At 43.6% G+C, this 27,903-nt stretch overlaps 1 protein-coding gene across 16 annotated transcripts in view; it reads left to right on the top strand.

Moving 5' to 3' along the window:
* ATP2B2 (ATPase plasma membrane Ca2+ transporting 2) overlaps positions 1 to 27,903 on the top strand; it is a 389,757-nt gene that overhangs the window by 257,005 nt on the left and 104,849 nt on the right. For all 16 annotated transcript variants that reach the window (XM_066195263.1, XM_066195274.1, XM_066195265.1 and 13 more), the window contains one exon: positions 23,310 to 23,507. In XM_066195263.1, coding sequence (XP_066051360.1) covers positions 23,310 to 23,507 — 198 coding nt within the window. The remainder of the gene's footprint in view (positions 1 to 23,309; positions 23,508 to 27,903) is intronic.

The raw sequence follows: 27,903 nt of genomic DNA, 5'->3' as shown, positions 1-27,903 counted from the left end.
AATAACAGCTTCTGCCTGCTCTGCCGGGGCTGGAGAAGCTCTGGGAAGCAGGTGTCACTTACCTGCTTCTGTATTCAAGGATCATCTTCCACCCTCCCATCAGCTGCTGGGAGTTGAATGAAGGGGATGAATATCCAGGAATATCCTTAATAACGATAAAAGCCTTTAAAGTGCAAGTACTGGAGGGTGTTCTGGAACTAGGAGGGAGCTCAGGCACCTCCAGGGATGCTGGTTCAACCCCAGGAGTTCTACCAGGGTTTCCCTCCCCTTTTTTGGGTGCTGTGAAGGGGCACCTGCCTCTGCTCCAACACAGTCCCCTCTTCCCTGTGTGCCCCAGCACCCTCGGGGGAACCTCTGGCTTTGCATCTCCACTGGCTCCTCTTCACATGCCCTTCTTCCTCCCACGGTCAAGTGTTCATCCTTAGTTTGGAAATCCAAGTGTGTAAATCAGCTGCTTATATCCTGTGTTTTTAATGGAAAAGTTGAACTCAAATTGGCTGATAAAACACCATGTATAAATAACATCTGTATGGGGACGTAAACCCGTTAGAGGGTATTTCTTGTCCCTTATAAATAATGTGGGTTTATTCCTTCAGTGGTATTTCCTTTCTTTTTCCTTTCACCACCCCCGTCTGCTCCAAGGAACCCAAATGGTTCTGTGCAGGAGTCTTTCATTTTTGCTGTTTTGTTATCTCCTGGATTTCTGGGAGATTTTGTGCCACTAATACCTGATGTAACATATTCTGAGAAATCTGACCCGTGGTTTCCAAACTTCTCTGACTTTTATCAGGCACTAGAGAATTTGGCCTTCCTTTCTTCTAGGTTTGATTCCCACGTTTAATGCTGGGAAGGCAAAGAAAAGCCAATATCAGGCAGAGTTCTGACAAAAATATTTCAAATCCTTTTCATTGGCTGGAACAAATGAGCGAAGGTGAAACATTAGGGGGTTCTCATTGTCATTTTTGATGTTTTTTGTTCTTAAGGCCCCTTGTCCACGGATTCAGTGCCAGGAGTAAGTCAGTTGTTGTCTGTACTTCAGGACTGTGGTGTTGGTGTGTTGGTTGTCCCTCGTGCAGGCTCAGAGCTGCAGAATACAGCATCCTCCTTTCCAGACTCTACAAGATTTTACTGTTATGTTCAACTTGTAACATCTTAGGAAATGACTTTTTTTCCCCCCTGACACTACAACTTTTGCAACCCAATGCAAGAGGAGTTAAAACATCTTACAGAAATCTTCCCAGGCATGGGAATCAAAACTTACGGGTAAGAAAGATTAGAAGTGAACTTTATACAACAAGTCTTTTAACTTTCAAGTGCTTCTCAGGATTTTTTGTTAGAAACCTTTTTTTTTTTTTTTAAATTTTAATTTTTGAGCCAGTTTTTGTAAGCAGCAGAATTAGAATAGATAAATAATTTACTTGTCAGTTGCAGCTTTTTGCCTTGCCTATATAAACATTTTTATACAACCCTGCAATTACCTTTGTTGAAAAAAAGAATAAACGATCATTATTTAGACATCAACTTAGTCACACAGAACAGTTTGGTAACTTTTAAGTGCAACTTGTGTTTTCCAAAGTTGTTTTTATTTGGATCTGTAGGATTACAATTGAAGTAGCACTGAAAAATCCTGGCCACAGAGCAAATCATACTTGAAGCTCAATTGAAGTTTAACTTCAAGATCATACTTGAAGTTAAATTGCTCTGCTAGAAATTGGGAATTAAAACCCCAGCATGTAATAGTTAACTCAAAAGAAAGATAATTATGGAATCCCAGGATGGTTTGGGTTGGAAGGGATCTCAAAGCACATCCAGTGCCACCCCAGCCATGGGCAGGGACACCTTCCGCTGTCCCAGGCTGCTCCAAGCCCCAGTGTCCAGCCTGGCCTTGGGCACTGCCAGGGATCCAGGGGCAGCCACAGCTGCTCTGGGCACCCTGTGCCAGGGCCTGCCCACCCTCACAAGAAGGAATTTCTCCCCAATTTCCCATCTAAACCCTCTCTCAGTGGGAATCTGTTCCCCTTTGTCGTGTCACTCCAGGCTCTTGCAAAAAGTCCCTCTCCATCTTTCCTGTGGGCTCCCTTCAGGCGGGACACAGAACATCTGCAAACAGCTGAAGGGGTAAAAAATGAACAACTGGGGAGCATCAGTAAGAGCAGCCTGTTTGCTGTCCTGTGGTTGAGATCAGATTGGGACTTTTTGTATGTAAGAGTATGAAATCTAAATATGAGCATCCCCATGGTATTTTCTGGTGGGTTTTTTTTCTGTATTGCAAACTGCCAAGGATGTTTGAGATTCACGCATTTTGTTAGTTTCCTGATAATAAAAGTAAATTATTGGGAGACCAGGTTATTTGTAGTTTTTTCAAGGAAAAAAAAAATTTTTTTCTCTTGCTTTTGCATCACCTTGTTTCTTGCCAGAAAGGTGAGTGTGAGCTGTGGGCAGGAGCAACCAGTGAAGCATCAGAGTCATTAGAAATCTTCTTTATCACTGCAATAAGATTTAAAACTAGACTGAAATTAATACAAACCCCCTACAACATTTAAAATCCCCCCACAATTGCTTAAATCCCTGTCTGCGTGTCTGCTGTTTTCTCAGCTTGGTTCCCCAAGTCAGTGGTTATTTATTTTCTGACAGTATTTAGAGATAATGCTTTTGTACTTATTCCTAGAGGTCTGATTTTTTTTTTCCAGATCTGGAGATTTATGGCATGAGGAGATCTGAAATAAAGGACCTTTAATGTGATCTTTCAGCTGTGTGTAATTTTAGAAGGGACTGGAAATTAGAATATCTTGAATTTTCTGAAATCCTTCCCATCCACAACAGAAGTGACAAACTCGATTCAGCATGGCCACGAAAACAGTGCCTTTAATCATCCTTAATTTTGCGTTGCATGCTAGAAATTATTTCAAAGTTTTCAAAGTCTCACTGCTGTGCCCTCCTCACGTGTGCCTGTTAATTTTGAACAGCCTGCTTTGGATTTATCCATGAAATTCCTCCCACAAAATTCCTCCCATGGAATTCCAGGAAGCCATGGAATCTCTGGGCTTGGGAAAAGCTGATTTAAACCAGTGTGAGCCACACAGGGCAGCCCCATCCTCTGCAGATGGGCTTACATCAGTCTGGTCCTTTGTTGCAAAGAGATGATATTTATTTTTGTGCAAGTATAATTGAAGAAAAGGAGGAAAAAAAAGACGTTAAATGCACTTCTGTGGGTTTCACCTTTTGAGGCTGCACCAGAGCTTTGTGTTTCATCAGTGTTCACATTCCGAGCTTGGCCCTTCCCTTGCATCATCCCTGTGGTATTCCTGACATGGTTCCTACATTTGTGGATGTGATTTGTGTACATTCCCTCAGTCTCTGTTTACATAAAGGCACAGTAATGTGACAGATATGTGTGAGCTGAGCAAGAGCAAACACTCCTGATCTGTGGCGTGGCATTTATTGCACAAACCACGTGCAATCTGTGTCGGATTAGCTCCTTCTCTTTTCCCCAGGAATAAAACTTCCTGGGATTCACAGAAATCCAAACACTGACAATACCTGGCCATGCAAGGGTCAAGAAGGATTCTGCTGTTAATAGCTTGAGCATTATGTTATGCAAACACTGGAGCTGTGAAAGCCCGGAGTGTATGGCTGTGAGGATAAACAATCTTTGCTAGGAGGATAAACACAACCTTTTGACCATCACTGGCTTTTGCACAGGCCATTCACATGGGAACCTCTGCTTGCCACTGCACTGCTGCACAGCAGACCTTTGGATTTGGGGAATTTTCACAGCCCTGCTCCTTGCTGAGGTGGGTGCTTGTGCTCATGCACTGTTTCGGGAAGCACTGTTGGAGTTAAATGGATTTCTTTTAGCCCTTTGGAAGCTGCAAGTTGGGGGCTGTTGTCACCTTCTCCAGTTCCCAGTGTCGGCACAGCTGTTTGTGTGACTGTGCTGGGAAGTACATCTGGAATCTTGCCTGCCTGGCTTGGGACTGGCCATAGGGTATTTCACACTTGGCTTCGGCGCCACCACTGCCTGGGAATTCCAGGGAAAATTAATGAGCTCAGAGATCCATAATTAGTTGTATACAGCATGGGATATGCCAACTCGAGATGTAAATGGCTTTATTTTTCCATATGTTTGTGTTTTGCTGGTCTTCAATTGGAATTCAAATCCCCACTGTGCCAGAGAGAGCAGTAATGTCTCATCACAATCTGCAAGCCCTGAGCGGGCATAGGAGAGGGGGAGAATATGGGAAGCTCCCACGGATCCCAGATTATTCATATTTATTGGGAAACAAGCAGCCTAATAACCACATGTGGTTGTCAGGTAAATAAATATGTTCCAGAAAGCATCCTGTGTTATTCTTCCTGGAACTGCAACTTTTGGACATCTTGTTTCATCCATCCAAAGGTAATTTCCAGACAGAACTCTACTGTTAACAAAAATCCTCATGGTATATTGCAGCACCAGAACACTTGGGGCTCTATTTTATGCCGTTAGGAAAATTACACCTGGAAGTTTCCAGAAATACAAGTAGTATTAAAGGAGTTTTGTTTTGAAGGGCAAATATCCAGTGATGTGGGCTTTGAAAAATCCAAGTTGGCTGCAAACAGTTTCATTACCTGCCCATTTGCCATTCTTTATTATCTCCCAATACTTGTATGAGTCAAATCCTTCCTGCTGGGCACTTTTCCCCCTTTAACCGGTGGCTTGCAAGGCCAAAGCTTGGCTGTGCCATTTTATTTCCTGCAGCTGAAATGACGCTGTGAATCCAGCAAGTGCCTTCGGAGCCAGGGAAATTGAATAGGAATTCAAATTTTTGCTTTTAAACAGCAGGAACACTGATTTGGGTGCTCAGTGTTCCCTCCTCTGGCCCCAGAAAGGTCCCCGTTGTCCCTGTCTCATGGAAATGTCCCTCCTTGGAGAATTCCCTGGCGCTGGGCTGGGTTTTGTGCTGTAGCAGTGAGTCATGGCTGCAGAAAGCCTTGTCAAGGGCAAGCCAAGGGTGTTGGATGCAGCAGCCTGATGAAGCCAGGATTCAGGGCTAGTTCAGCCCTTTCCAGCCTCGAGGAATAGGGCTTGAAAGGGCTGAGGCCTCGGGAGGGGAGCTGCTCACTCAAAATCAACAAAAGGCAAATCCTGCGATGCGGCTCCGTGTGGAAATGTTGTGTTTAGGTCCTGTGACGTTGCAGCAAACAAGGTTACATAAAGCACAGCAGCTGCAGTCTGCATTCAGGGGCAGGGGGTCAGTGTGTGGCCAAGCCAAAGCAAGGGGCCAGAGCCCAGAGAGATGTTTTAAAGGGATAATTGAAGGAATTCCCAAGGGGGGAGCTGACATGGGGCTCAATAAGTGCCTCAGCAGCCTGGCATTGCTGCTTTTTAAAGTGTAAGGAGATTTTCAATAGGATTTACAACTGGGCAATTGCATCTGCTTTCTGTGGTGTGTCAGCCCTGAGAAGTGCAGAATGTGGCTGTTTTGGGGAGGAAGGGCGGCTCTGCTGGGAGAGGGTCATCTCTGGAGCCAGAGCTGGCACTGGGCAGCATCCCTGGGCTCTGAACCCTCTGCTTTCCCTCCAGCAAAACTGCTCCTGCCCTCGGGGGTGAGATCAAGCTCTAAATTAGGTGATGATAAAGTAATCTAGTCCTGGGGGCATCTGCATCCTCAGTGCAGCTGGAAATCTCAGCTGGCAGCAGGTGTGCAGCAGTTGGCTGTCCTGGATGGGAGGAGCTGGGTGCCAGCTCTGGGTCCCAGCCTGCGGGGCATGGACAGGGCCCTCCTGGGGCTTGGGAGTCTGGGGCTGCACCCCAGGGTCCCGTGGCTTTGTCATCCTTCCTCCCATGATGGGATTGAGGAGGTTTGGTGAGCTCTGTGCATGGTGCAGTCAGAGGCATCAAATGCCCAACGCTGCAACGGGCAGAGCAAAGCCCTTTCTGGTGAGAAAATCAAGGAATCCAACAGCTTCCCAAGCACCATTCATGGAAGAATTTGCTCTGTGTTTGTTCTGGGTAGATGCTGATGGCATTAGTGGCTGTATTTGGTTATTGAACGTTGTTTTTAGTTAATTTTGTGGTCGCGAGAGAACAGTACATTAGGTGGACGGACTGATGGTTTTGTACCAGTTAATGGATCACCTGTTGCCTTCAACCAATGACAGAGGAAGTCATGTTTCGCAGGTTTAATGTTTTGACACCACAGAGCACCAGGGAAGAACCATCCCCTGTTTTTGTCAGGGCACACGATGGTCTTGTGTGCATCATCATGTAAATGAATAAGAGTGTGGTGGATATTTATCTCCAGGCGAAGAACCTCTTCTTTCACAGCATCACTCTATAACAGCTGAACAAACTGGATGAATTCGAGATCATTTTCAAGATCCAGCACTTTTCATCTCAGGTCACTGTGATCAAATTCCCCCTGACTCAGGATTACCTTCTCCTGGCAAATCAGGCCGGTCCAGAGGCAGGGGGAAAGGTGAGGGGATCAGACATAATTGGTCCCTTTGTTGAATGAATTGCTCAGATATCAGGATCTGAATGAAATTGTAATCCCTTCTCACTTTTAGCAGCCAGGTCCAACAGGTCAGAGTTTGGTAGGTCAGTGAAAAGGAGCTTGAATTACCCACCCAGGGCTGGATCAGGCAATGAACTTCATATGCACTAAGCTTAATTGCAAATAAAGGCTGTGGTGCAAAGCTCAGGAAGATAAAAGATTAATGCTGTTAGAGTCTTTTTATGTTCTGCAAGCCTGTTTCCACAATACCAGAAATTGTTCATTTTTCTAATGAGGGGCACAGAAATGGCAACTTATTGGCACTTGCTATTAATCGGCTCACGTAATTACTTCTGATTTTTTCTGTTGTCTGCTGGTTTTTTAATCATTGAATGAACAGAGGATTTTTGTTAAGATTCTCAGTCTTGCAATGTGAGGAATATTTTGTTTCCTTGAGAGGGCTTTTCTTGAAGAAGAAATGAGCCGCAGAGTGTGTGGTACTCACTGTTGTCTTTGCAGACGCTCCTGACGGGATGCGGATATTGTTCCGTGCTGATCTCCCAAAATTTTGCTTACTTTGTGCTCCTGCTTCTTGATTAAAAGGGGCAAACAAGCTAAAAAACCCCCTTCCAAAAAGGTGTGTGAGGTTGGGAAGAGCTGTGGCCTCAGAGGACAGAGCACAGGGATTAAGGAGGAGAGGGTGAGCAGTGGGAGCTCAGAGGGAAGAAGGAAGAGGTGTTTAGTATTTATCATTTTCTTTGAGATAAAATGAAGAGGAAGTCAAGGAACATGGGAAAGGAAGGGAGAGAAGATCTCTTCAGGTGGTCTTTAGGAAGCGCAGTAGACACTGAAGGTGCATGGGGAGGCAGAAAAAAAATTGTTTAACAAAAGGGATATTGGAATTAGGCAACACACACACATACACACAAAGTCTGCCTTTGAGCACCCTGAGTATTTCAGCATTCAACTCCTCTCTGCTCATCATTTACATAACCTGGAGAAAACAGATGCATGTTCAAGATGTCTGGCTGAAAGCAATGACTTCATCCTCAGCCCTGCTTTGGTTCAAGGTCTGTGCACTTCCTGCATTCTTCAGGATGATTTCATAATAGAACAGCTTTATCGGGGCTGTTGAAATTGATAACAGGCTCTAAACTCTGCTAAAGCATCCCCTGAAATGGTGTCTGATTTTCTGGCCTCGTGTTTGGTGTTCATGTACGTAGTGCTGAAGGGATGTGTTAATGAAGCTTCCTTCTCTCCTGCAATGGCAATCCTCCAGGCCCAGGGTCTTCATTAATGAATAATGATGGAACAGAGGAGGCACTTGGGTCATTTTATCCTCCAAGAGCAGCGAGCAGTCCTGAGGAGAATACTGCAATGCAGCTATAAGCAAAACTGTACAGATGACAAAGTGCCTTTGAATCACAGGCTGTGTTTCTGGAACATTTTGGGTTTTAGGAAGATTGCCAATTTCCCAAAGCATTTTTTCTTAGGCACGGATTTTTATTTTTTTTTTTTTTTTTTGCTATTTCAGAAAGACTTATTCCAATGCCTTCTATTCTACCAACTTGGAAACCTGAGCTTCAATAAAAATAGAAAGGGTCTGATCCTGCTGTGTTCACCAGCCATTGAAAAGGACATGGGGAGACTTCTGTTTCATAATATTTGGACAGCAGTTGGCTCGTAGTAATTTGCATAAGATTTTGGACTGTGAATTTGGACTGACTTTCCCCAAGACATTCTATGAGAGGCAGGAACCACTCAAGAAAAAATAACCGGCAAGGAACAGAGCAGAACAAAACCTACTCTCCCACTGAAAATCAAAATAGAAATTCCAATTAAGTTACTAATGAGACACATGAACAATTCCATGTTATGTTCAGAAAATGTTTTAAGTGTTACTTTCCTTGGGGTGAGCATAACTGGGATAACTTCATTTTTCCCATCTCTTTTGATGTAAAGAATGTAATTAATTCCTTAAGTGGTTGTTATCTAAATCTATGCCTATGTGTTACATGATAAAAGTACTTAAGTGCTTAGAATTCTGCTCCTTTTTGGTATAATAAGAATGTTGGTTTTAGTGGCCTTTTTTAAAATCACTTTTTGCTTCTTGGTCTTTTTGTTCTTTTTTGCTTGCAAGAATTTTTTTCTTATTTAACAACATAAATTATTGTGCTACCTCAATGCAATAAATTATATTGTGTTCAAACATAAGTTATTGTGCCACCACGTCTCGATCAGCTCCCAGTTTCCATCCTGTGGGATGAGGAGAGGCATGGCTCCAGCAGCACCTTGGGGATGCTCAGCTGAGAGTGGGCTCAGCAAACTCAGACTAAAGGATTCACCTGTTCTCAGCTCTGCGTTTGTTCTGGAACATCTATTCCTTAGTCACCACTATGGATTAACTCCCTCTGTGCAGGGAGTTAATCCATAGTGGATTAGTTAATCCTCCCTGGATCCAGAGGCCTCTTCCCAGGCTGAAGCAAAGCAACAAAGGAATGGGCTGGGAGTCAAACGAAATGGGTGGCACAATATAAACAGAGGGAATTGCTGCGTGAGGAAAAGGTTTCAAGTCATGGATGGATTAAATTAGTTCTCATTGGAGACCTCTTCACTAAAAACCTAAACTTCCTGACGTACAATGAAGGTTAATTAATAAATAATTGTTGTTTGGCAGGCATTAAGAAAATGCAAAATTCGCTTATCCCGTGAAGCTGTCCAAGGAGATCTCTTAATGGGAATTTGGGGCCTCTACTATGACAAAATACAGTGTTTTGATTTCTGCTGATGTGTCTATCACGCATTCATAAACATTTGCAATGTGAGCACACTTCTGCCAGGGCTTCCATCAGAACTTCATCCTCAAATCCAAATCACTGGCCAAAGGACACACCAAATTTTCAACTTCTCAAACCACAGAGCAGAAGATGAAAATGGAGGAAAAAGTCATTCTTAATGTAAAGAACACAAACACAGAGATATTGTGACCACAAAAGTGAAGAGAGTTGAACAGAGACACTTTCCCACTGTTGCCACCTCAAATGGAATTCCATTGCAGCTGAGTGATTCTCAGGGGCTATTTGGATTGTTGGAACTCCATCTTTTTTTTTTGTACCCCAGAAGCGTTTCCTGCTTTTGTCATGACTGTGAAGTGGGAGGACTTGAAATGGGCCCAGTTCGGTGGCCATAAAAAAAAAAAAAAAAAAAAAAAAAAAAGAGAGAGAGAGAGAGACCTTTTCCCTTGGCTGACTTTATAATTAATTTAATCTTTGATTTGCCCTGGAAAACAACCTGGAGAAGTTCAGTAGTGGTTAGTGCATTCAGATTCTGTTAGTTGTGTGGAGGGCTGATCAAGGTGATTGACAATTTGTGCTTCATGGAAGAGAGAATCTATTCCTTTTAGGGGTTTTTTTGTGCTTTATTGGGAGATATCTGTGGGTGTTGTGCTCCTGGTGGAGTTCTGCTGCATGGGGGTATAGGCATGAAATAATGCTCTGTCCCTCAGTATATCTTGGGATTGCTTTGGTCACAACTTGTGTTTTCTCATCACTTGGAAATAAAGCAGGAGTCGAGAAAGCATTGTCACTTTTCCAGGTATTTTTATTAGGTTTAAAGAAGGCTGAGAGCTCTTTGGAATAATAACATTCTGTTGGTTCCAGTGGGGCCATCATCCCAACTAAAACACTGCTGCTCATGGTGAATCCCCTGCTCTGGGATACCTGGACACCATTTGTGCACTGACTGAACTCGTTACCACAAGATATGAAAGTCCTGAGGCTCTGTTTGCATCTTTTCTCCATTTAATCTGGAAAATGGGGCAAGAGGGAGCTTGTTTGCCTTGTTGAATTATCAGTGCCCAGTGACTTTCAGCTCTGAGTGCACATCTGTGTTCAGTTTTGGGCAGGCCACTGTAGCAGAGCTCATGTTTGGCATCTTTGGATGGAATTTTACAGCCTCTTCCACTTCTCTTTGTCCCCATATGGTCTGTATTTAGGTCTGCAGGAAAGGCAGAGGATCATCTGCAGGGTGTACAAATATTTACAAGTTCGTTTTAGACACATCAGCATTTAAAAAGTATTATTTTGTATCATGGTAGAAGCACCACGTTCTCATTAACAACCATCCTTTGACAGCTTCCCTGAGTAAACAAATATTGCATTGTCTTAATGGTCCTCCATTAACCCCAACAGTTATTAATTAATCTTCATTGTACACTGGGAAATTTGGGTTTTTAGTGAAAAGGTCTCCAATGAGAACTCTCTTTTTTTTTTTTTTTTTTTTTTTTTTTTTTTTTTTTTTTTTTTTTTTTTTTTAATGGCCACCGAACTGGGCCCATTTCAAGTCCTCCCACTTCACAGTCATGATAAAAGCGGGAAACACTTTTGGGGTACAAAAAAAAAAGATGGAGTTCCAACAATCCAAATAGCCCCTGAGAATCACTCAGCTGCAATGGAATTCCATTTGAGGTGACAACAGTGGGAAAGTGTCTCTGTTCAACTCTCTTCACTTTTGTGGTCACAATATCTCTGTGTTTGTGTTCTTTACATTAAGAATGACTTTTTCCTCCATTTTCATCTTCTGCTCTGTGGTTTGAGAAGTTGAAAATTTGGTGTGTCCTTTGGCCAGTGATTTGGATTTGAGGATGAAGTTCTGATGGAAGCCCTGGCAGAAGTGTGCTGACATTGCAAATGTTTATGAATGCGTGATAGACACATCAGCAGAAATCAAAACACTGTATTTTGTCATAGTAGAGGCCCCAAATTCCTATTAAGAGATCTCCTTGGACAGCTTCACGGGATGAGCAAATTTTGCATTTTCTTAATGCCTGCCAAACAACAATTATTTATTAATTAACCTTCATTGTACGTCAGGAAGTTTAGGTTTTTAGTGAAGAGGTCTCCAATGAGAACTAATTTAATCCATCCATGACTTGAAACCTTTTCCTCACGCAGCAATTCCCTCTGTTTATATTGTGCCACCCATTTCGTTTGACTCCCAGCCCATTCCTTTGTTGCTTTGCTTCAGCCTGGGAAGAGGCCTCTGGATCCAGGGCAAGAACTGCACAGAGGGAGTTAATCCATAGTGGTGACTAAGGAATAGATGTTCCAGAACAAACGCAGAGCTGAGAACAGGTGAATCCTTTAGTCTGAGTTTGCTGAGCCCACTCTCAGCTGAGCATCCCCAAGGTGCTGCTGGAGCCATGCCCCTCCTCATCCCAAAGGATGGAAACTGGGAGCTGATCCACACGTGGAGAGAATGGGCTGAGTGGGAAATGATGGGCGCAGAGCCACAGAGGGTGTAGTGGGAGGGCTGTGAGGGCTGCCAGAGCTCTCCTCTCACTGCTGCGATGCTCCTGGGCCCTGGAATTCACCCTTTGGATTCTCCAAAAGCCCCTCCCAGGCTGGGCAGTGTGGTCGAAGGGAATCACTGTCACTGCAGGAGCCAGAGCAGTGCTGAGAGCTGCTTGCAGATCGCATCATGATCACAGCTCTATGTTTCCTTCAGCCTTCCCAGTGTTTTTGGCTTCCCCTGCCCTGGATGCACAGCAGGGAATGCTCAGCCCCTGAGAGGCCGGCTCTGTGTAGGTGACACTGTGACATTGCTCACAGGAGCACTGGGTGGCACCGACAGAGACATAAAGAGCTGTCAAGTAGCAGCACTTGAAGGTAACAACTCAGGAAAATGCAGTTTTCTTTATTTGTGGGGGTTTTGTTGTTGTTGTTTGTTGTTTGTTTGTTTGTTTGTTTTTTCTTCTCCTAAGCGAGTTGGGAAAGAACCATGCCAAGGAAGCAGCCTGGGCAAAGTGGATTTTGATGCTCCATTTCAACTCCCTTACGGACCTCACAAAGATGTGTCCCATCAGAATATAAATTTGTTATTCTTCTGTTTTGTCTTTTTATGTCAAAGATTAAAGCACCCTGTGAGGAATTAACTACTTCACCTACACGTGCCTGGCATCATCAGTAGCCCCCTCTTTTCCATGCTGTTGTTTTTGCCAGCGCACCTGTTGTTATGCTGGGTTACTTTTAACCTTTTCAATAGGCTTCCCCAAATAAATATGAGCTCCAGACCCTCGGAACTGCTGATGCCACAGAAACTGTGGTGATTGCAGTGACAAATAATAACAGGAAAGATTCTTCATGGAAGAGGAGAGATTCTTTCCCCTCCCTGAAAAAGAGACTTTCAGAATACTGCACAAGAGCCTCATGCTGGATTTAAAAGTCTGTCTGATGTGTCCTGCAGAATGTCTCCTTCACTCAGGTTGTGCTTTCCCAGGTTCATGTCTTTTATTCCTTAATTCCTTTGCTAGTTTCTGACTGCCAAGAGTGTCACTCTGAGTGGGGACACAAAATCGTGAGAAGTCTTTAGCCATTTAGGCCACATCACCCTGGAAGCAGCTTCTGGTGTGAGAGGGCAGCTGAGGCTCTCCATAGTGCCTCTCAGCTGAGCTGAATTGGTCACCTGGCCACAGATCCTGAGACATTTCAGGGGCACCAACAGCCTTTGAACACAATGCTGGACACGCAAAACTCTGAGTGACGCGAAGTCACTCCAAAACCTGTGACAAAACAGGAGAAAAACCGGAGGTTGAGGTTTGTGTCACGTGTGAAGAGCTGCCAGTGCAGCAGCAGTGCAGTGTGACTGCGGGTTTGTGTGGGGTCACCCAGCAGCTGGGGTCCCCAGGCTCAGCGTCCCGGTCACACAGGAGACATGTGGCTCCATCCTATTGGTGCCTTAATTTTGAGCTTTGATGTGTTTCAGATTCTGTGCTGCCCAGGGGTGCAGTTCTGAGCTCACAGTCAGTGTCACTCAGCTCTGCACACAGCAGGGACACAAAACAAATCCTTTTCCTGCTGCACACCAAGGACAAATTTCAGGCGCAAAAGCACAAACAAGGGTGGGCTGAAGGGAGGGACAAGAAGGATGGGACCTCACAGCCTGGAGCTGTGACTGGACAATTAAACCCCAATGTGCAAATGGACCCAAACTTATCAAAGTGTGAGACCTCGTGACCCTTTGTCCATTCTGTGACCATTCTGGGTCCACCTTGGGTGTAGCCCTGGCCAGGCTCTTGTCCTGCCCAAAGTGTATCCTAAAAGCCTTTCAATAAATATCTACTTTATTCTCTAGCTCTGTCAGTTTCTGTTTCAGCTCACTCTGCCCAAAGCATCACCATTCCTCTCTCTCTCTCTCTCTCTCTCTCCTGCAAGGATCCATGCGCAGCCTCTGTGACAGTCCCTGCTCCCATTCCCACCTGCCCTAGGGTGCTGTGGGTGTGATGGTGGTGCTGCGCCTCTTGGCTGAACCTCTCCAGGGCTTAGAGGAGCCCAGGGAGCTCCCAGCTGGCCGTGCCTCCCTGCAGGCCCTGGTGCCACGCACCCAGAGCTCCCTGCAGAGAGTGGCTGATGGAAATGCTTCCGCTGGGAGCCTGACGCTCCCCAGGCTGTGCTGGATCCACACAGACAGGCATAGGCCGCCTCTGTCAGCAGCACTTCTCACTTATGATGTGGAAACAGGCATTCACAGATGGATTTTAGGGTCTTTTTTTTCCCTGAAACTACCACTGTCAATTTTTGTGAAGGGGAGATGGTTTTTTTTTTGGTAGTGTCCGGTGTGAATGGTGATTAAGAGGTTATGAAGACGTGTTAATTAAGGAAGACTTTCCACTTTGACATTATGATGTCATTCATTCCATGATTGTTCTCTTGATGATCATCTTGGGTCTCCTCTGTTAGACTTCCATGACTGCTCCTTGCCGTGAACTTATGTGTTGGTGCTTTCCAAGCCTAACCTAACGTGTCTAAACTGTCTCTTAACATGGATGTTGATTTATTTTAAATATTAAGAGCATTATCATTTCCCATTTTCTGGAACAATTATATTATTATAATTCAGCGCTGTAGCCTCACATTTTTGATACTCTTTCCTTCATACTCTCAGTCAACATCATTGAACTGGTCCCACATTGCACATCTCTGTTTCAGTGGGAAATCAGGGCTTTGTGGGTAATACAAAATGTGCAGAGGGCATTTGTGTGGTCCACTTTAAATCCTAATGCTACCTTCTGTGGGAGGGAAATACTGCCTTGGTTTTAGCAACCAAAAAATATGTTAGAAGAATCATTCTCAAGGCTTTGAGTACCTGGAAAGTGGGAAGGGGGAAAGAAAACCTTACATTCCATTTTTTTCCCTCTATCCCTTCCTAAAAGCCCCAACACTGTCCAGAAGCTGAGGGTCTGTGATGCTGAACAAACCTGGGGCATCCATTGTCTGTGGGGCATCCCACTGGCATGGGATTGTCTCGCTCGGCTGCCAAACCCTTCCATAACCTTTAGTTTAATTGTCTCTCAGTGCTGGGTGAAGATCTGTGCACTTACTGCTCTGGTATTTGCATATCTAACAGAAAAAGGAATTTTTATTGGCATTTTATTATCTAGTTGGTGATGGCTGGGGTGATGGGTATTTATTCTAGATTATTAGTATTTATTCTAGATTATTAGTATTTATTCCAATCCTTGCCCTGAATCTAATGGTTTTATTGTAGTTGAAGTTATATCACGATAGAGCAAAAGAAAAAATGTTTCCAGGAGCCTGGGCTACCAAGGTGAGACACATGTGGATGGTTTCATGATGGAGTAAGAGCTAAAAGAATGATTTCTGGTGGGATAGTTCTCTTGCCTCTCAGCAGCCACACTCCCACTGTCAGCAGAACATTTGTTTAAAAAAAAAAATAAATTCCTGATTCCCTTTTCTTCATCCCAGGCTTCAAGCTCTCACTGAATGCTTTATCAGCCTTTGCAGAAAGCTTCTTGCTCCCTGTTTAGGTCAGAAAACCATTAGTCATCTGCTACAGTGCTTGTCTTGCCTTTAACATTTGATGTCTCATCTGTTGCCCCAGCCTTGCTCATGTTCATGTGCTGCACATAAGTCCAGTCATTAGATTATTATGAAATCATGGCATGTCTTTCACATGAGTGGCTTTTTTGGGGGCTATTTTCAGCCACTATCAAGAACCATTTCTGGTGCTGCTGTTATTGCTCGTCTTTTGTAAACTGTTTGTTCCTGCTCAATGGCTTCATTTCAGGGCAATTCTACTCGGAAAAGGAATTAAAAGATGATGGAAGAAATAAAACCCCAAGTGGCTGGATGGGAAAGGGAATTAGAGATGTCCTGGAGCATTCAGTGCTTCTGGGCTGTAACAAACCCTGCCTGGTGTAAATGTAAATCAGCAATCTCAGATGCTGTGGATTCACTCCCCTGAACTGCCTCCAGCCTGGCTGGGGCAGGAACCCCTCAGCCTCATCAAATTCAGATAACATTTTCTAGAATTTCTACAGATTGAGAGGTGGGAATTCATGGCAGAAGTGCAAGTTGTTCTGTACCTGTTCCTAACGTTTGCGTTAGACAGTCAGCCTGTAGCAGTTGTTAAGCTCTTCAGTTCCTTTATTTTCTGAAAGGTCATTGAATTAGCGAGGTTTTTGAACACTTTGTGTGAATTGAGTGATGGCTTTGGTTGCAGCCTGTCAGAGAGAAGGTTTCTAGGAGGGTTTTTGTGGTCGGCTCGTTGGATTTGGGATGCTGAGGGGTGGCAGGGCTCAGAGGCCAGGTCAGGGTGGCTGGGCCACTCGTTGCTGTCAGACGTGAAGAGGGAGGCTGATTAATGAGGAAGTTGAGAGGGAGATAATCAATTTCCTGATTCTGTGCCCTCTTTCCTTTATGTTGGCTGTCTGGATTTGGCTGAAAAGGGTTTGAGTCCAGGAGGGTCTGAGTCCTGCAAGGTTCTGCTCACAGGAATAGTCCCAGCAGCAGCCTAAAGCTTACAGGACACGTGCTCAGATGGCTGTAATTCCAAAAGCTTTTAAATTTTGGATGCATTTCTTAACCTTTATATACAAAAAGTATTCAAGTGATATTAATGAAAAAGGGTAATGAGATTCATTACACTTAGAGACAGCTTTGTAGTCCTGAGATTAGAAGGAAATTATTATTTGTTGAAGTTCATTCAGTGGTGAAATTCCAATTCACATTGCTGGAATTAGAAGATGCTCCCATTAAACTCTCTCTTATTGATGGACAACATTCTCTCAGCTGACTTTATTTTAATATGACCTGAACAGAATTTCAATGTCCTGCAGGAAAATCTGGGTGAAACTGGGAGGTCACAGAATGTTCCCCAGGTGAATATTTGCACTTTGTGTTTCCCATCTTTGGGGTGTGTTTTACTTGGAAACCAAACCTCTTGTGTCAGTTTAAAGCAGCCTGTGTTTTTGTGGAATTCCAGGTGTTTGTTTTCCTTAGAAAAACTAGGGTCATGAGGAATTCTTGACCTAAGGGAGGCTGATGCTGGATGGCATCACAGTGATGACATCCTTATACCTTAGGAACACACCAGACCTCCGTCAGCATTTGATCCAAAGCATAACAGCCCCCACAGCTCACTAGGAGTGTCCCCTTGCCTTGTCCCCAGTTAGCTCGGGGCAGTTTCCTAAGGCAGACCTCAGGAACTGAACCTGTTGGTCCCAAGCTCTTCATTTGAGTAGAAAATGTGCCATTTCCAGCTCTTTCAGCCACTGTTGCAGAGATGATGATGCTTAGATTGCTGCTGAGGAAACAGGAGGGAAAAAAAAAAAAAAAAAGCCGAGCTATTTCTTGCTCGTTGGAGAGGGAAAAGCAAAGCAAAACTCTGCTTCCAAAGGCAGAGAGTCAACTCCCACTAAAAATATTGTTTGGGGCTTGAATTGTCTTTGTGGCCCCAGCAGCAACTGGGCTGATATTTCTAATTCATGTTCATCAGGAAGATGTGAGAGTCAGCAAGAGCTCCGTGAGCCTGGGACAGGGGCTCCTGAATTGTTCTGGAGCAGCAGGAATGGCAGGGAGCTTGATGGAATTGGTGAAACCAGGCAAAGAAAATGAAATAACTGTCCAGGTGATTCTTTGGGGCATTCTATTTTTTAATTTCTGTGATGGTGGGAGTGCTCATGGTGGGAGAAGAGAGTTTGAGGCCAGGGGGGTTTTGGCTTTGGAGATAAAACCCAGGTCTGGGTTCTCACAGGAAGAACTCGGGTGTGTCATACCTAATTTTTCATGATCTCTAACCAAAACAGTTGCCTTTCCTCTCTCCCTTCATTTCCACAGCATCCCTGGAAGCCTTTCCTTTCTGTGCTGAACAAATCCCACATTTGATTTTAAAAACATCGTTTACAGGTTTTGCTATTTGAATTTTTTATCTCCTTTTCTGGCTGCATCAGAAAAATCACAGAATGAATTTAATAGACAATGACTGCTTTATTTGTTCAGTTAATGCAAATATCAATTCTTCATTTATCAGCTCCTAATTTGAGCCAATTTCAAACATTCTCTCCAAAGTTTTATGGTGGGGTTTTTTTTCATTGTTGTGTTAGCAGTTCTTGCTTTTGCTATTTTTGCAGCATCAGAATCATTCCGTGTTTTTCATGTTCCATTTGGTTGCAGTGGAGATGACTGTCAGAGAAATACAATTTTCCGGGCATTAATTGAAAAAATGGCTTTATATTCAGTGTGCAGGAACTGGCAGATGTAGATAAGGAACAGAGAAAATTCATTAAGAGGCATTTCTCCAGTTTTGCAATCTTTTTCTCCCTCCAAAAAGGCAACAATGCCAGATTTAATCATAAATGAATTTAATATACTGCACGCCGCAGTAGAAAAAGCAATTTTCTATGCAATCACTTTCATTCTCCCATAAATGTTGGTGAAAACCTTTAGAAAATGAAACCTTAAGAAATTACCCAAGTGCTGGAAGCGTCAGTAAATTTTCACAGTATTTCCTGAACCTGTGTGCAATATTTGTATGTAAATTTAACCCAAATCTGCACATCTGTTCTAAACACTCGGGTCAAGCAAAGTTGTACTGCACAGCTTTGACCTAGAAAAGCACTTAAATAAAATATTCATGTTCGTGTGGAGAAACGAACCTAAACCCAGCCAAGTCTGTGACTTTTATTGCCGCACAGAACACAAGAGGGGAGGCTGCTGCTGAAGTCCTACTGAGCTTCTATTTCCATTCATGTTTTTTAGTCCCCATTGGTTCTTCTCCATGTCCTTGGATGTTTCATATCCTCACACAGAAATGATGTTTTAAATTGCCTTCATCTGCAATGCTCTTTCACTGTTGTCACGGGGCTTGGGGGAGAAATAAAACAATAATATCCAGGAGAGAAGTCATTGTGTTTAACATGATACAAACCCGGCATGCAGAGTGGAGCAGCAGGAAAGGCTCAGGCGCTGGTGGGGGCAGATATCCTGTGCTGCCCTGGCTGTGCTCATGGCTGGCTCTGCCATCCGGGCACCATGAGCCATCTCCAGCCTGGCCAAACCCAGCCTCATCCAGAGCCCCTCCAGGAATAATTCAAATAATGTTTCTGAGTAGAGCAGATGACTTGGAGAAGTTCAGGAGGGCCCCTCTTGTGCCTTCTTACATGTTCTGAGAATTTACGGGAGTTCTACAGATCAAAGCTCTTGCCTTGCGTCAGAGGCTCAGCCCCATTTCCCCACATCTTTGCCATTTCCATGCACTTTGCTCGCCCTGTCTGACCTTATCTTGATGCCTTAAGTTTCAGCTTTCATATTTTCCAGATTCTGTGCTGCCCAGGGGTGCAGTTCTGAGCTCACATTCAGTGTCACTCAGCTCTCTTCTCAGAGCAGGGAGACAAAACAAATCCTTTTCCTGCTGCACACCAAGGACAACTTTCAGCCCAAAAGCACAAACAAGGGTGGGCTGAAGGGAGAAAACAAGGATGAGACCTCACAACGTGAAGCTGTAATTGGACAATTAAACCCCAATATGCAAATGGCCCAAAACTTATCAAAGTGTGAGACCTCGTGGCCCTTTGTCCATTCTGTGACCATCCTGGGTCCATCTTGGGTGTAGCCCTGGTCAGGCTCTGTCCTGCCCAAGGTGGATCCTGGAGGCCTTTCAATAAATATCTGCTTTATTCTCTAGCTCTGTACAGTCTCTGTTTCAGGTCAGCCTGCCCAAGGCATCAATCTCTACAGAGCTCTTAAAATCCGATTTCATCATGTTTCTCCACTGTCTCCTTTCCTTTCTCTTTCTCTTCCTCATTTGAAGAGTTTGTTCACTTCTGGCATTCAGTGGAAGTTAAAAAAAAACAGTCCCAAAATTTTGCTGGACAGGATTCTGAGTGATGGCTGGGTCACGGGAGAAAGGAAACCTTTTGGTTTGAACTGAAGACTGGATGTCATTTTCCAGGATTTCCAAATGATTTACAAGGAAATAAATTTCATTATTAATGATGAATATACTCTGCTTTTTAGATGAGACTGAATGGGTGAGTAATTGCACCAAGACTTAGAGAAAAGAATAAAGTCATCTGCATAATCACACCCTTGTTTTGGTTCTTAAGGAAAATAATATTAACAAAAATGGAAGAGTCTGAATGACTGTTGTCTGAATTCTTGAATTATAGTCACGAAAATAAGGATGACCATGGATGCTTTAGACATCCTGTTCCTCAGCCTTATGGTCTCCAAATGGACAAATTTTATTTTAGAGTAAAAGCAGCTCTTGGAGTTCCAGTCTGTCCTTGGCTTTGGAGGCTCCTCAGGTGTCTTTTACACACATTATAAACACAGGACAGGGGCTGTCCTTTGTGTGCCCTCCTGGCAGTGAGGTACAGGCCATCATTCCAAACTCAGGAATTCAGCACAGCCTGGTAAATGGGATTAGGATCATTGAAAATCCCTGCAGCTCTTCCCTGCGCTGTCCGCGCCGTGCTGGAGAGCTCCAGTCGTGTGCTGACCTGCCGGAGCTGCCCCACCACTGAGCACGACTGTTCTGTGTTGGAAAACAGCCGTTGTTCAGGTGTCTGCTCCTTCCTTCTTGCAGTTTTTCCTTCCACAGTTTGGTGTTGCTGCTTGAAGCTGCAGCAGATAAAAATTTCTGCCCCCAGTGGTGTCCATGGAATTTCCCCTTCACGTGTGAGGTTGAGTTCTGGGGGCCTGACGCAAATTGTGGGTGCCTTTTGTACAAGTCCCATGAGGAGGAGCTTTGAAAAGGGCTCAGCCGGGAGAAAAGGAGGCTCAGGGGAAATTTCTGGCTCTGCACAGCTCCCTGACAGGAGGGGACTGCCGGGGGCGTCAGGCTCTGCTCCCAGGGAACAAGATCCACAATGGCCTCGAGGTGTTCTAGGAGAGGCTTAGATTCAATATTATGAAAAATTTCTCCATGGAAGGGTTGTCAAGCACTGGAAGAGGCTCCCCAGGGGAGCATGGAGTCCCCATCCCTGGAATAATTAAAAAACCTGCAGGTGTGGTGCCTGGGGATGTGGTGGACTTGGCAGTGTTGGGTTAAAAGTTGGATTCAATGATCTTAGAGGTCTTCTCCAACCCCAATGATCCCGTGACTCTCTGACTTTTAGTGTAAATCCTTCCTTTTGGCAGCCCTCTGGTGCTGCCCAGAGTGCCCTGGTTGGGTTTGTGTGGGAGGCTGGTCCCTCACCTGTGCTGCCCAAACTCCTGTGACCTGTGTGAGGTCACAACAACGCATCAAGTCCTGTGGCACAGGGGAAAAAGATTTTCCCTGCCTTGCAAGCTGCCCGGGAGCTCTCAGAGGAGTTTGAATGCTGGAGGATGATGCAGACACTTCCTGCTGGCTGGAACCTGTGTGTCCCAGTGTCACTGAGCACGAGGCCCTGCAAATTAAACGAGGTGAGGTAATAATAACTCTGATCTGCGGGAGGGGTTCATGTTTCTCAGCAGCTGAAGGGGAAATGAAAGTTTGATGAGTTAACCAAGAGCCAGAAGCTGCCCAGCAGCTGTAAGGAGACACCTGAAGGGAAAGGTGAGTCAGGACCTGCCTGCAGTGGGGCAGGACTGATCTGGCCAGGGAAGCATCATTTTCATCCCAAAGGGGACTGAGGGGCTGCTGGAGGAGCCAGGCACAGGGTGGGGACTCTTGGGATCCCCTGCAAGGAGATGTTTGCAGGGCTTCCCATTCCTGAGGTATCCTGTGTTGGAGGTCTGGGCATGAGCAGGACGACTGCTCGATGTTCCTTGAGCTTTCATTGCAGCATCAGCCTCATAACAGGGCTTTAGACAAGTGAAAGATGGCAACAGCTCATGTCTGCCAGCAGCAGCCACAGATCTCTTTGTTACAGGACATTTTAAAAGTTTTCCAGCCAACTGCACATTGCTAAAACTTACAGACAATTGCTCTACCAGTCACTGAAAGCACACAAACACCTGCTTCAATCAATGACTGCCTGCATGCTTTCTATTAACAACACACAATATTCCATTATTAAGCTTAAAACTTTCTACTTTCTTACTAAACCTATTTTTCTACAATCCTAAAATCTATCCTAACGAAACCTAAAACTCAAACTAGTATTGCATATCCTTAGTTACTATACTATTTTAACTTTTTCCTGCTGTCAAGCTTTGTAGTTGCAGCTGATTCTAAATTCTTCTGCCCTTTCTGTTTCTGGGGCCTGTTTTCTAAGAGCCTTCTCACCTTTAGTATTTCCCACATGCTTTGGGGGAGGCAGGGATTTGCCCTGAATCACCTGAGCCCAGGAATCCTCACAGGCACCTTTCCCTTCCCCCAAGGTCAGCTCCGGTGTTTTCCTGGTGTCATGTAAGGATGGATAGCCATAAATAGCCATAAATAATCATAAATAACCATAAATAAATGGTAAATGCTCCAGCTAGGTTGGTCTCTTCTCTAAATAAGACAAGAGGTTACAGCCTCCAGGTGCACCAAAGGAGGTGTAAATTGAATTTTAGGAAACATTTCTCCGTGGGAAGGGTTGACTAGGGTTGGAAGAGGGAAGTGGTGGAGTCACCACCCCCGGAGGGATTTAAAAGATGTGGGGATATGGCACTTGAGGACAGGGGTTGGTGGTGGGATTGGGAACAGTTGGACATGATGATCCTAAAGGACCTTTCCAAGCTAACCAACTCCATGATACCAGGTACAGTTTGGCAGGAAGATAGAACACTTCTTGCAGTTTTTTATACTGCCCAAAGGGATATTTGGGCTCAGTTATTTTACCCTGATGCTTGCCAGCCTGTTTTGTTTTGCTTTGTTTTTTTTTTTTTTTTGGAAAGGCATCAGACGTGCATCCTTTAATATCATTAAAAAGGAGAGAAAAAAGCACTCCAGTGGATTGTTTGGCACAACCACACCCATTGTTATCCTGTGGCCTTAAACTGAAATGCTCTTCAATTGAAGTGTCATGTAAAATACATGGAGCCACATTGTTTCCTTTTGCCTTCCTTTGCATGTTTAACTTGTCACTTTTCCTTTTTCCTGTGACAAAAATATGATGCAGCTCATTCCAGGGATGTGCTGAAGTCCATTTGCAGCCAGAGGTTGCTTTGAAGTAGCACAAGAGAAGCTTTATTGATTTATCCTTTGCATTCAGAACAAAGATTTGTGTGATCTGCTACAGGTATTACCAAAAGCTTCCATCAGCTGTTCCAGCTTCATCCCTAAAAATAATTTCTTTGTGCTTTAGGATGTATTTTCAGAAGTCGTTGCTTGTGTATATGCACCTGCATAGGTCTTATTAATATAACCCTCTGAATTCAAAGACTTTTTAATGATTAAACCTGGCAGGTTTTAGTACTAAATGGAGCTTGTGAGAATTCTGTTCAGGATATCAGGACAATTCCTCTTGTGAAAGCACAATTTAAGTGTCATATTTATGTTTGTTAATATGCCAGAGGTGCTGCAGCTTGGAATTTTTCTTGGAGAAGCAAATTATAGGAATGCATTTTCTTATTTCACAGCAATTTGACCTGTTTTTATTTCGTTTTATTTTCTTTACAGGATTAGCCGGCACTGCTGCAGACCTAGAAAAAAGAAAGCTTATTTTTGGAAAAAATTTTATACCTCCAAAGAAGCCAAAAACATTCATACAGCTAGTTTGGGAAGCGTTGCAGGACGTGACTCTTATAATCTTGGAAATTGCAGCCATCATATCTTTGGGGCTTTCGTTTTATCAGCCACCTGGAGAAGGGAATGAAGGTAAAAACTTTTCACAGAAGTCATCTCAGTTTAAGCAAAGCATGTCTTAAATCTCAAATTCATTCCATTCCTACCTTCCAGAAGGGTCACTAACAGGAAATTTCCACGTAGTTTGTTCCTGATCCCATCACATCTGGTCCTGACATATTTTTCTTTTCATCCTGACGTTTCTTTATGCAAATCTTGAACCTCATGACGTGCGAGTTAAAGGAAAATCATGACATTCTTGTGAAACTGGCGTGGTTATGATACTGTTTTCACCTTTGAGCCTGCATTTGGAGCGTGTTTGATTCATCTTTTGTGGTTGTTTATCACATATTATGGATGAGAAATATGTAATTGCTTATGTAACTGCTGGATCCCAGTGCAGAAACACGGACAAGCCTCCCGTTTACAGCAGATGAAGGCTTGAACTCAGCTAGATTCACACATTTTAGTATTTTCAGTGGTGCTGCTCAGGCTCGTGAGCCTGGCTCCAAAGGGACTATTAGAGCAAAGTCTTGTTACCGATAAATATTCTCCATATTCTGCAGAGCCATTTTGGCTGCAGGAAGTTTTACCACCCTGCCTTGCCCCCTCCTTTTTTTGCTTTTCCCCCTCCTCCCCTCTTTGGAAAGCACTCTTGAATTCACATGCTTAAAATATTTGTTCCTCTCCATAAATGCAAGATTTCCATTTCTGGCAGCTGATCCAGATTTTTTTCCTCCTCCCCCTCTCCTGCTCCCTCCCAGACTTCTAAAGCTGGATCAAACATGCTGTGTGAAATGACGTGAGCAGCTTGGCAAATGTAGGAAGAATGTCTTCCTCTAAATATAGCCCTGAAACGCTTTTTACATTTGCTGTAGTTTCCTTTGGCTGCTTTCCTTGCAGCCCCTTCCTCCTTCCCTTCCCATTCAGCAGCACAATCAGCACGTAGCCATGCCCAGCCATTGGGTCATGCTTGGGATTCTTTAATTCCTTTTATAAATAATTGGGAATTTTTCATTGCTTTCTCACTGGATTTTGAATATCTGGCTATTGATTCAGCAGGTGCTCGATTTAGGCATGAAAAGATAAAGGAGTCATTTCGGTTTGTTTTTTTTTTTTTTAACTGAAGAAAATGTTATTTATTGGAATTTCCTCATAAAACTGGTGGGATGCCTTGGGGACATTATGAACCATGAGAGATTCTTTGCAAATTTAGGATTTAGCTTAGACTAAACGTGCAGAGTGCCCTCTTTTATTTCATTTAGGGAGAAAGGAATGTTGAAAGCATCATTTCTCCAGGTTTTAGGAAGAGGGGAGATGTGGCTTGTTTCTTTCTTTTTCAAATTGTTATTATTTTGATCCTTCATTTGAAATGTTTCTTTTCCCATGGGAAGACAGGAGCCGGCTGAGATTGTGAGGGAGTCTGGAAAGCTCAGCAGCCCAGCCTGGGAAAATGTGTTTGTGTTTTCCCACAGCACAGCATTTTATTCAATACTCACTGTTTTCCCTGCTTTAAGAATTGTTTTCTTGAAAGGTTTGCCCTGGTTTACACAAGAAGAAACAAATTAGTGAATATCTTGTAATGAATTTTTTGAATGCATTGTAAAGGTCTTCCACATTTTTTTGGAAGTCTTTCTTTGAGCAGTTGTATAAATAATGACTTTTAATTTTAAAATTAGTATATAATAAATTGTTGCTGAGGATACCTTTAGTTTATTGGTGGATGACCTTTTAAAAGAGTCCCAAACACTGGAAAATTGACATACTAAGCTTGATTTTGCCTTGGTGAAGTGGGGAGTTATCACACTTGAAATTGATTTCAATGGGTTTGTCTTCAGTATTTTCCTTTCTTGACTCTCATCAAAATGAAAATTTCATTGAAATATACACTTGTTTGCAACTTTTATGTTTGTGGTGGTGTTTTTTTTTTTAATTTTTTTTTTTTATTTCCCCATGAAAATAATATATTTACTTTTAAAAGTACAGCCCGGTGTTAGAAAGGAGAGCTGGCACATGTTCTCTATCCTTGATCTCACCTCCTCTTTTAAATTCTCATTTTTTCTGTTGTTTTTCCAAGTGAAATGTATTTTCATTTTCAAAATGGATTAACAGGACTGTTCTTTCCAGACTGATTTGTTGAGTCATCACTGCCAATGTTCCAAACTCATTGACTTCTTGCTTGGAGTCACTTGAAAAGTTGTCAACCCCTAGAAGTGACAGTCTTGCTTTGGAGGATTAAAGGACTATATGGAAACAAGAGCCTTTGGGACACAATGTCAGGGAAACACCACTCGAGTATCTAATCGAGCATTTATCTGCCTTTATTTAATATATTTATATCTGGTCTCACATATCCTAAACTTTTATCTACCAATGGTTTTACTGGTTAATATAATAAATGGAACTCATTTCTATTTTTAAAAATTACTATAACTCTTTCTTTTCTTGACTCTTGAAACCCACTTGTAACTTTTGATACTGTAACAGAATTAGCATTAAAATGCTTTCTGCAGTTGAAGTGCAAAATATATTTCTCCTGAGGCTTTTGAAGGAGAAATGCAGGATAAAATCCACATTTCCAACAAATATTAGAGTGCATGGACTGCCCAGGAGCCTTGTGTAAGGGTGGAGCCTCAGGGATGTGAGTGTTCACATCTTCATTTCAGATCTGGGTGAGTCTTGGAGAACATTATTTCGATTTCTGGTGCAACCAGGAAATCTGATCTGGAGAAATCCCTGGATAATGCAGTTTTATTGCTTCTCCAGAAGCCACTCTAGTCCTTTCTTTTCATATTCGTTGGCATGAGTGGAGGTTTCAAGAATGTCGTTCTCAGGAGTTGTTTTGATGATCTGCTCTGCATTCCCTTTCACCATCTGACAGGCCATTAGAAGCAATTGAGAACTTCTGCATAAATTATTGTCAGCCCCGTGGCAATTACTGCATTCATTACTGAGCCACACGGAATCAGTTTGCTCTCTCCTTTCAAAAAAGTGCAAAACTGTGGCTGGGGCAAGGTAAAAATACTTTGTTCCTCAGAAAAATCCCTTCTGTGCCTGGGGTTTGTGGACTGCAGAGTGCTCCCTGGCCATGCAGAGTAGGGGGTCTGATATATCAGAGGGTTTGATGAACGTGTGAGATCCTGGCTTCATTTTAATTTTTTTGTAATGTAGATAAGAGGTAGTCCGGCACTACAATTGAAATGTTTGTCTTTGTGTATCAGGATACAGTGAAATGATTTTTATGTACAGTTTGTAAAGAAATGCCCTGTCCTGTTTTAAAGACAATGTATGAGTAGAAAGAGCTGCTTCATGAGAGCAAGCAATGGACTCGAACCATTACACTGCTTGAGGAAACAGGACAACCTTTAGGAAAGAGTGCTTGGATCAGAAATCCAGCAAGGGAATGGGGAAATGGCAGGGCTTCTCTTGGCCATTCCCAAATATCTGTCTTATTGTGGCTGTAGAAATCCAAGAATCTCCTCCTCTACCTGGTCATTTGCTGGATTTTTGGTTGTTTTATTTTATTTTATTTTATTTTGTTGTTTGTGGCTTTTTCAGGTTTTTTATTTGTTTGGCTGGTTTGCTTTGGTGTTTTCCTCACTCTTTTCCCTCAGAGCAGTCACTTCTGGCAGAAATGCCCTAATGGTCCTTTGCAGCTCTGTCCCTTTCTGGAGCTGTTTTCCCCCTGGCCCCCAGCAGGATTCTGCTGCTTTGGTGCCTTCTCCATCCCCATCTATGTGAACTGGTCAAAAATCCCCAGAGCCGTCTGCGAGCACCTCCAGCAGCCCTTTCTGAGCCCTCTCCAGTCCTCCTCCTCGTTTCTATCTTCAGCCCCTGCATCACATGTGGATCTTATTATCCCCTTGCAAAAACTGCTGATGTCAAGCCTTGACAATCATCTGCTGTTTACAGGAGTGTAACAAACCTTTTAACTGTTCCTTGAATTCTCTTTCCTTCTCTGGATTGCAGAGGGGGGAGAAGGCAGCCCGAGGTGAGATGACTTAACATCCCAGTGTTTGCCAGGAGGCCCCAGGCAGGATGTCTGTTTTCCCAGTGTACAGCTTTTTGCAGCTTAAAGGTGGAATAAAAAGGAAAAGTCTTTCTGTTTTGGGCAGCTTCTGTTTATATTCCCAAGGCAAAAGTCTGTGTTGAAAACGAGGTTAAATGATCAGTTCCGCTGCTCCATGCTGCTCAGCTGGGTTACCCTTCCCCTTACTCATGAAACAAGTTGAAAAATTACAGGAATTTCAGAACAGGGTTGCCTGAAATTTGGGCCTCCCAAGGCACTTGCTGCTGGTGGCTTTATGATGCTGCTGCTGCTGCCCAGGACTGGAGCTGGAACTCCTGCTGGCCTCTCATGACCTAAAAGAGACTTTATTTCATGGGGTTCACCACTCAGGTGTTTTCTTATCATTTTTACAATGTGCCA

Source organism: Chamaea fasciata, unplaced genomic scaffold (genome assembly GCF_029207755.1).
Source record: "Chamaea fasciata isolate MVZ Bird 193981 ecotype frontalis unplaced genomic scaffold, bChaFas1.0.hap1 SCAF_13, whole genome shotgun sequence".
NCBI classification, from domain to species: domain Eukaryota; kingdom Metazoa; phylum Chordata; class Aves; order Passeriformes; family Sylviidae; genus Chamaea; species Chamaea fasciata.
Note: the sequence above shows the minus strand (reverse complement) of the source record. Positions and strands in the feature narration are given on the sequence as shown.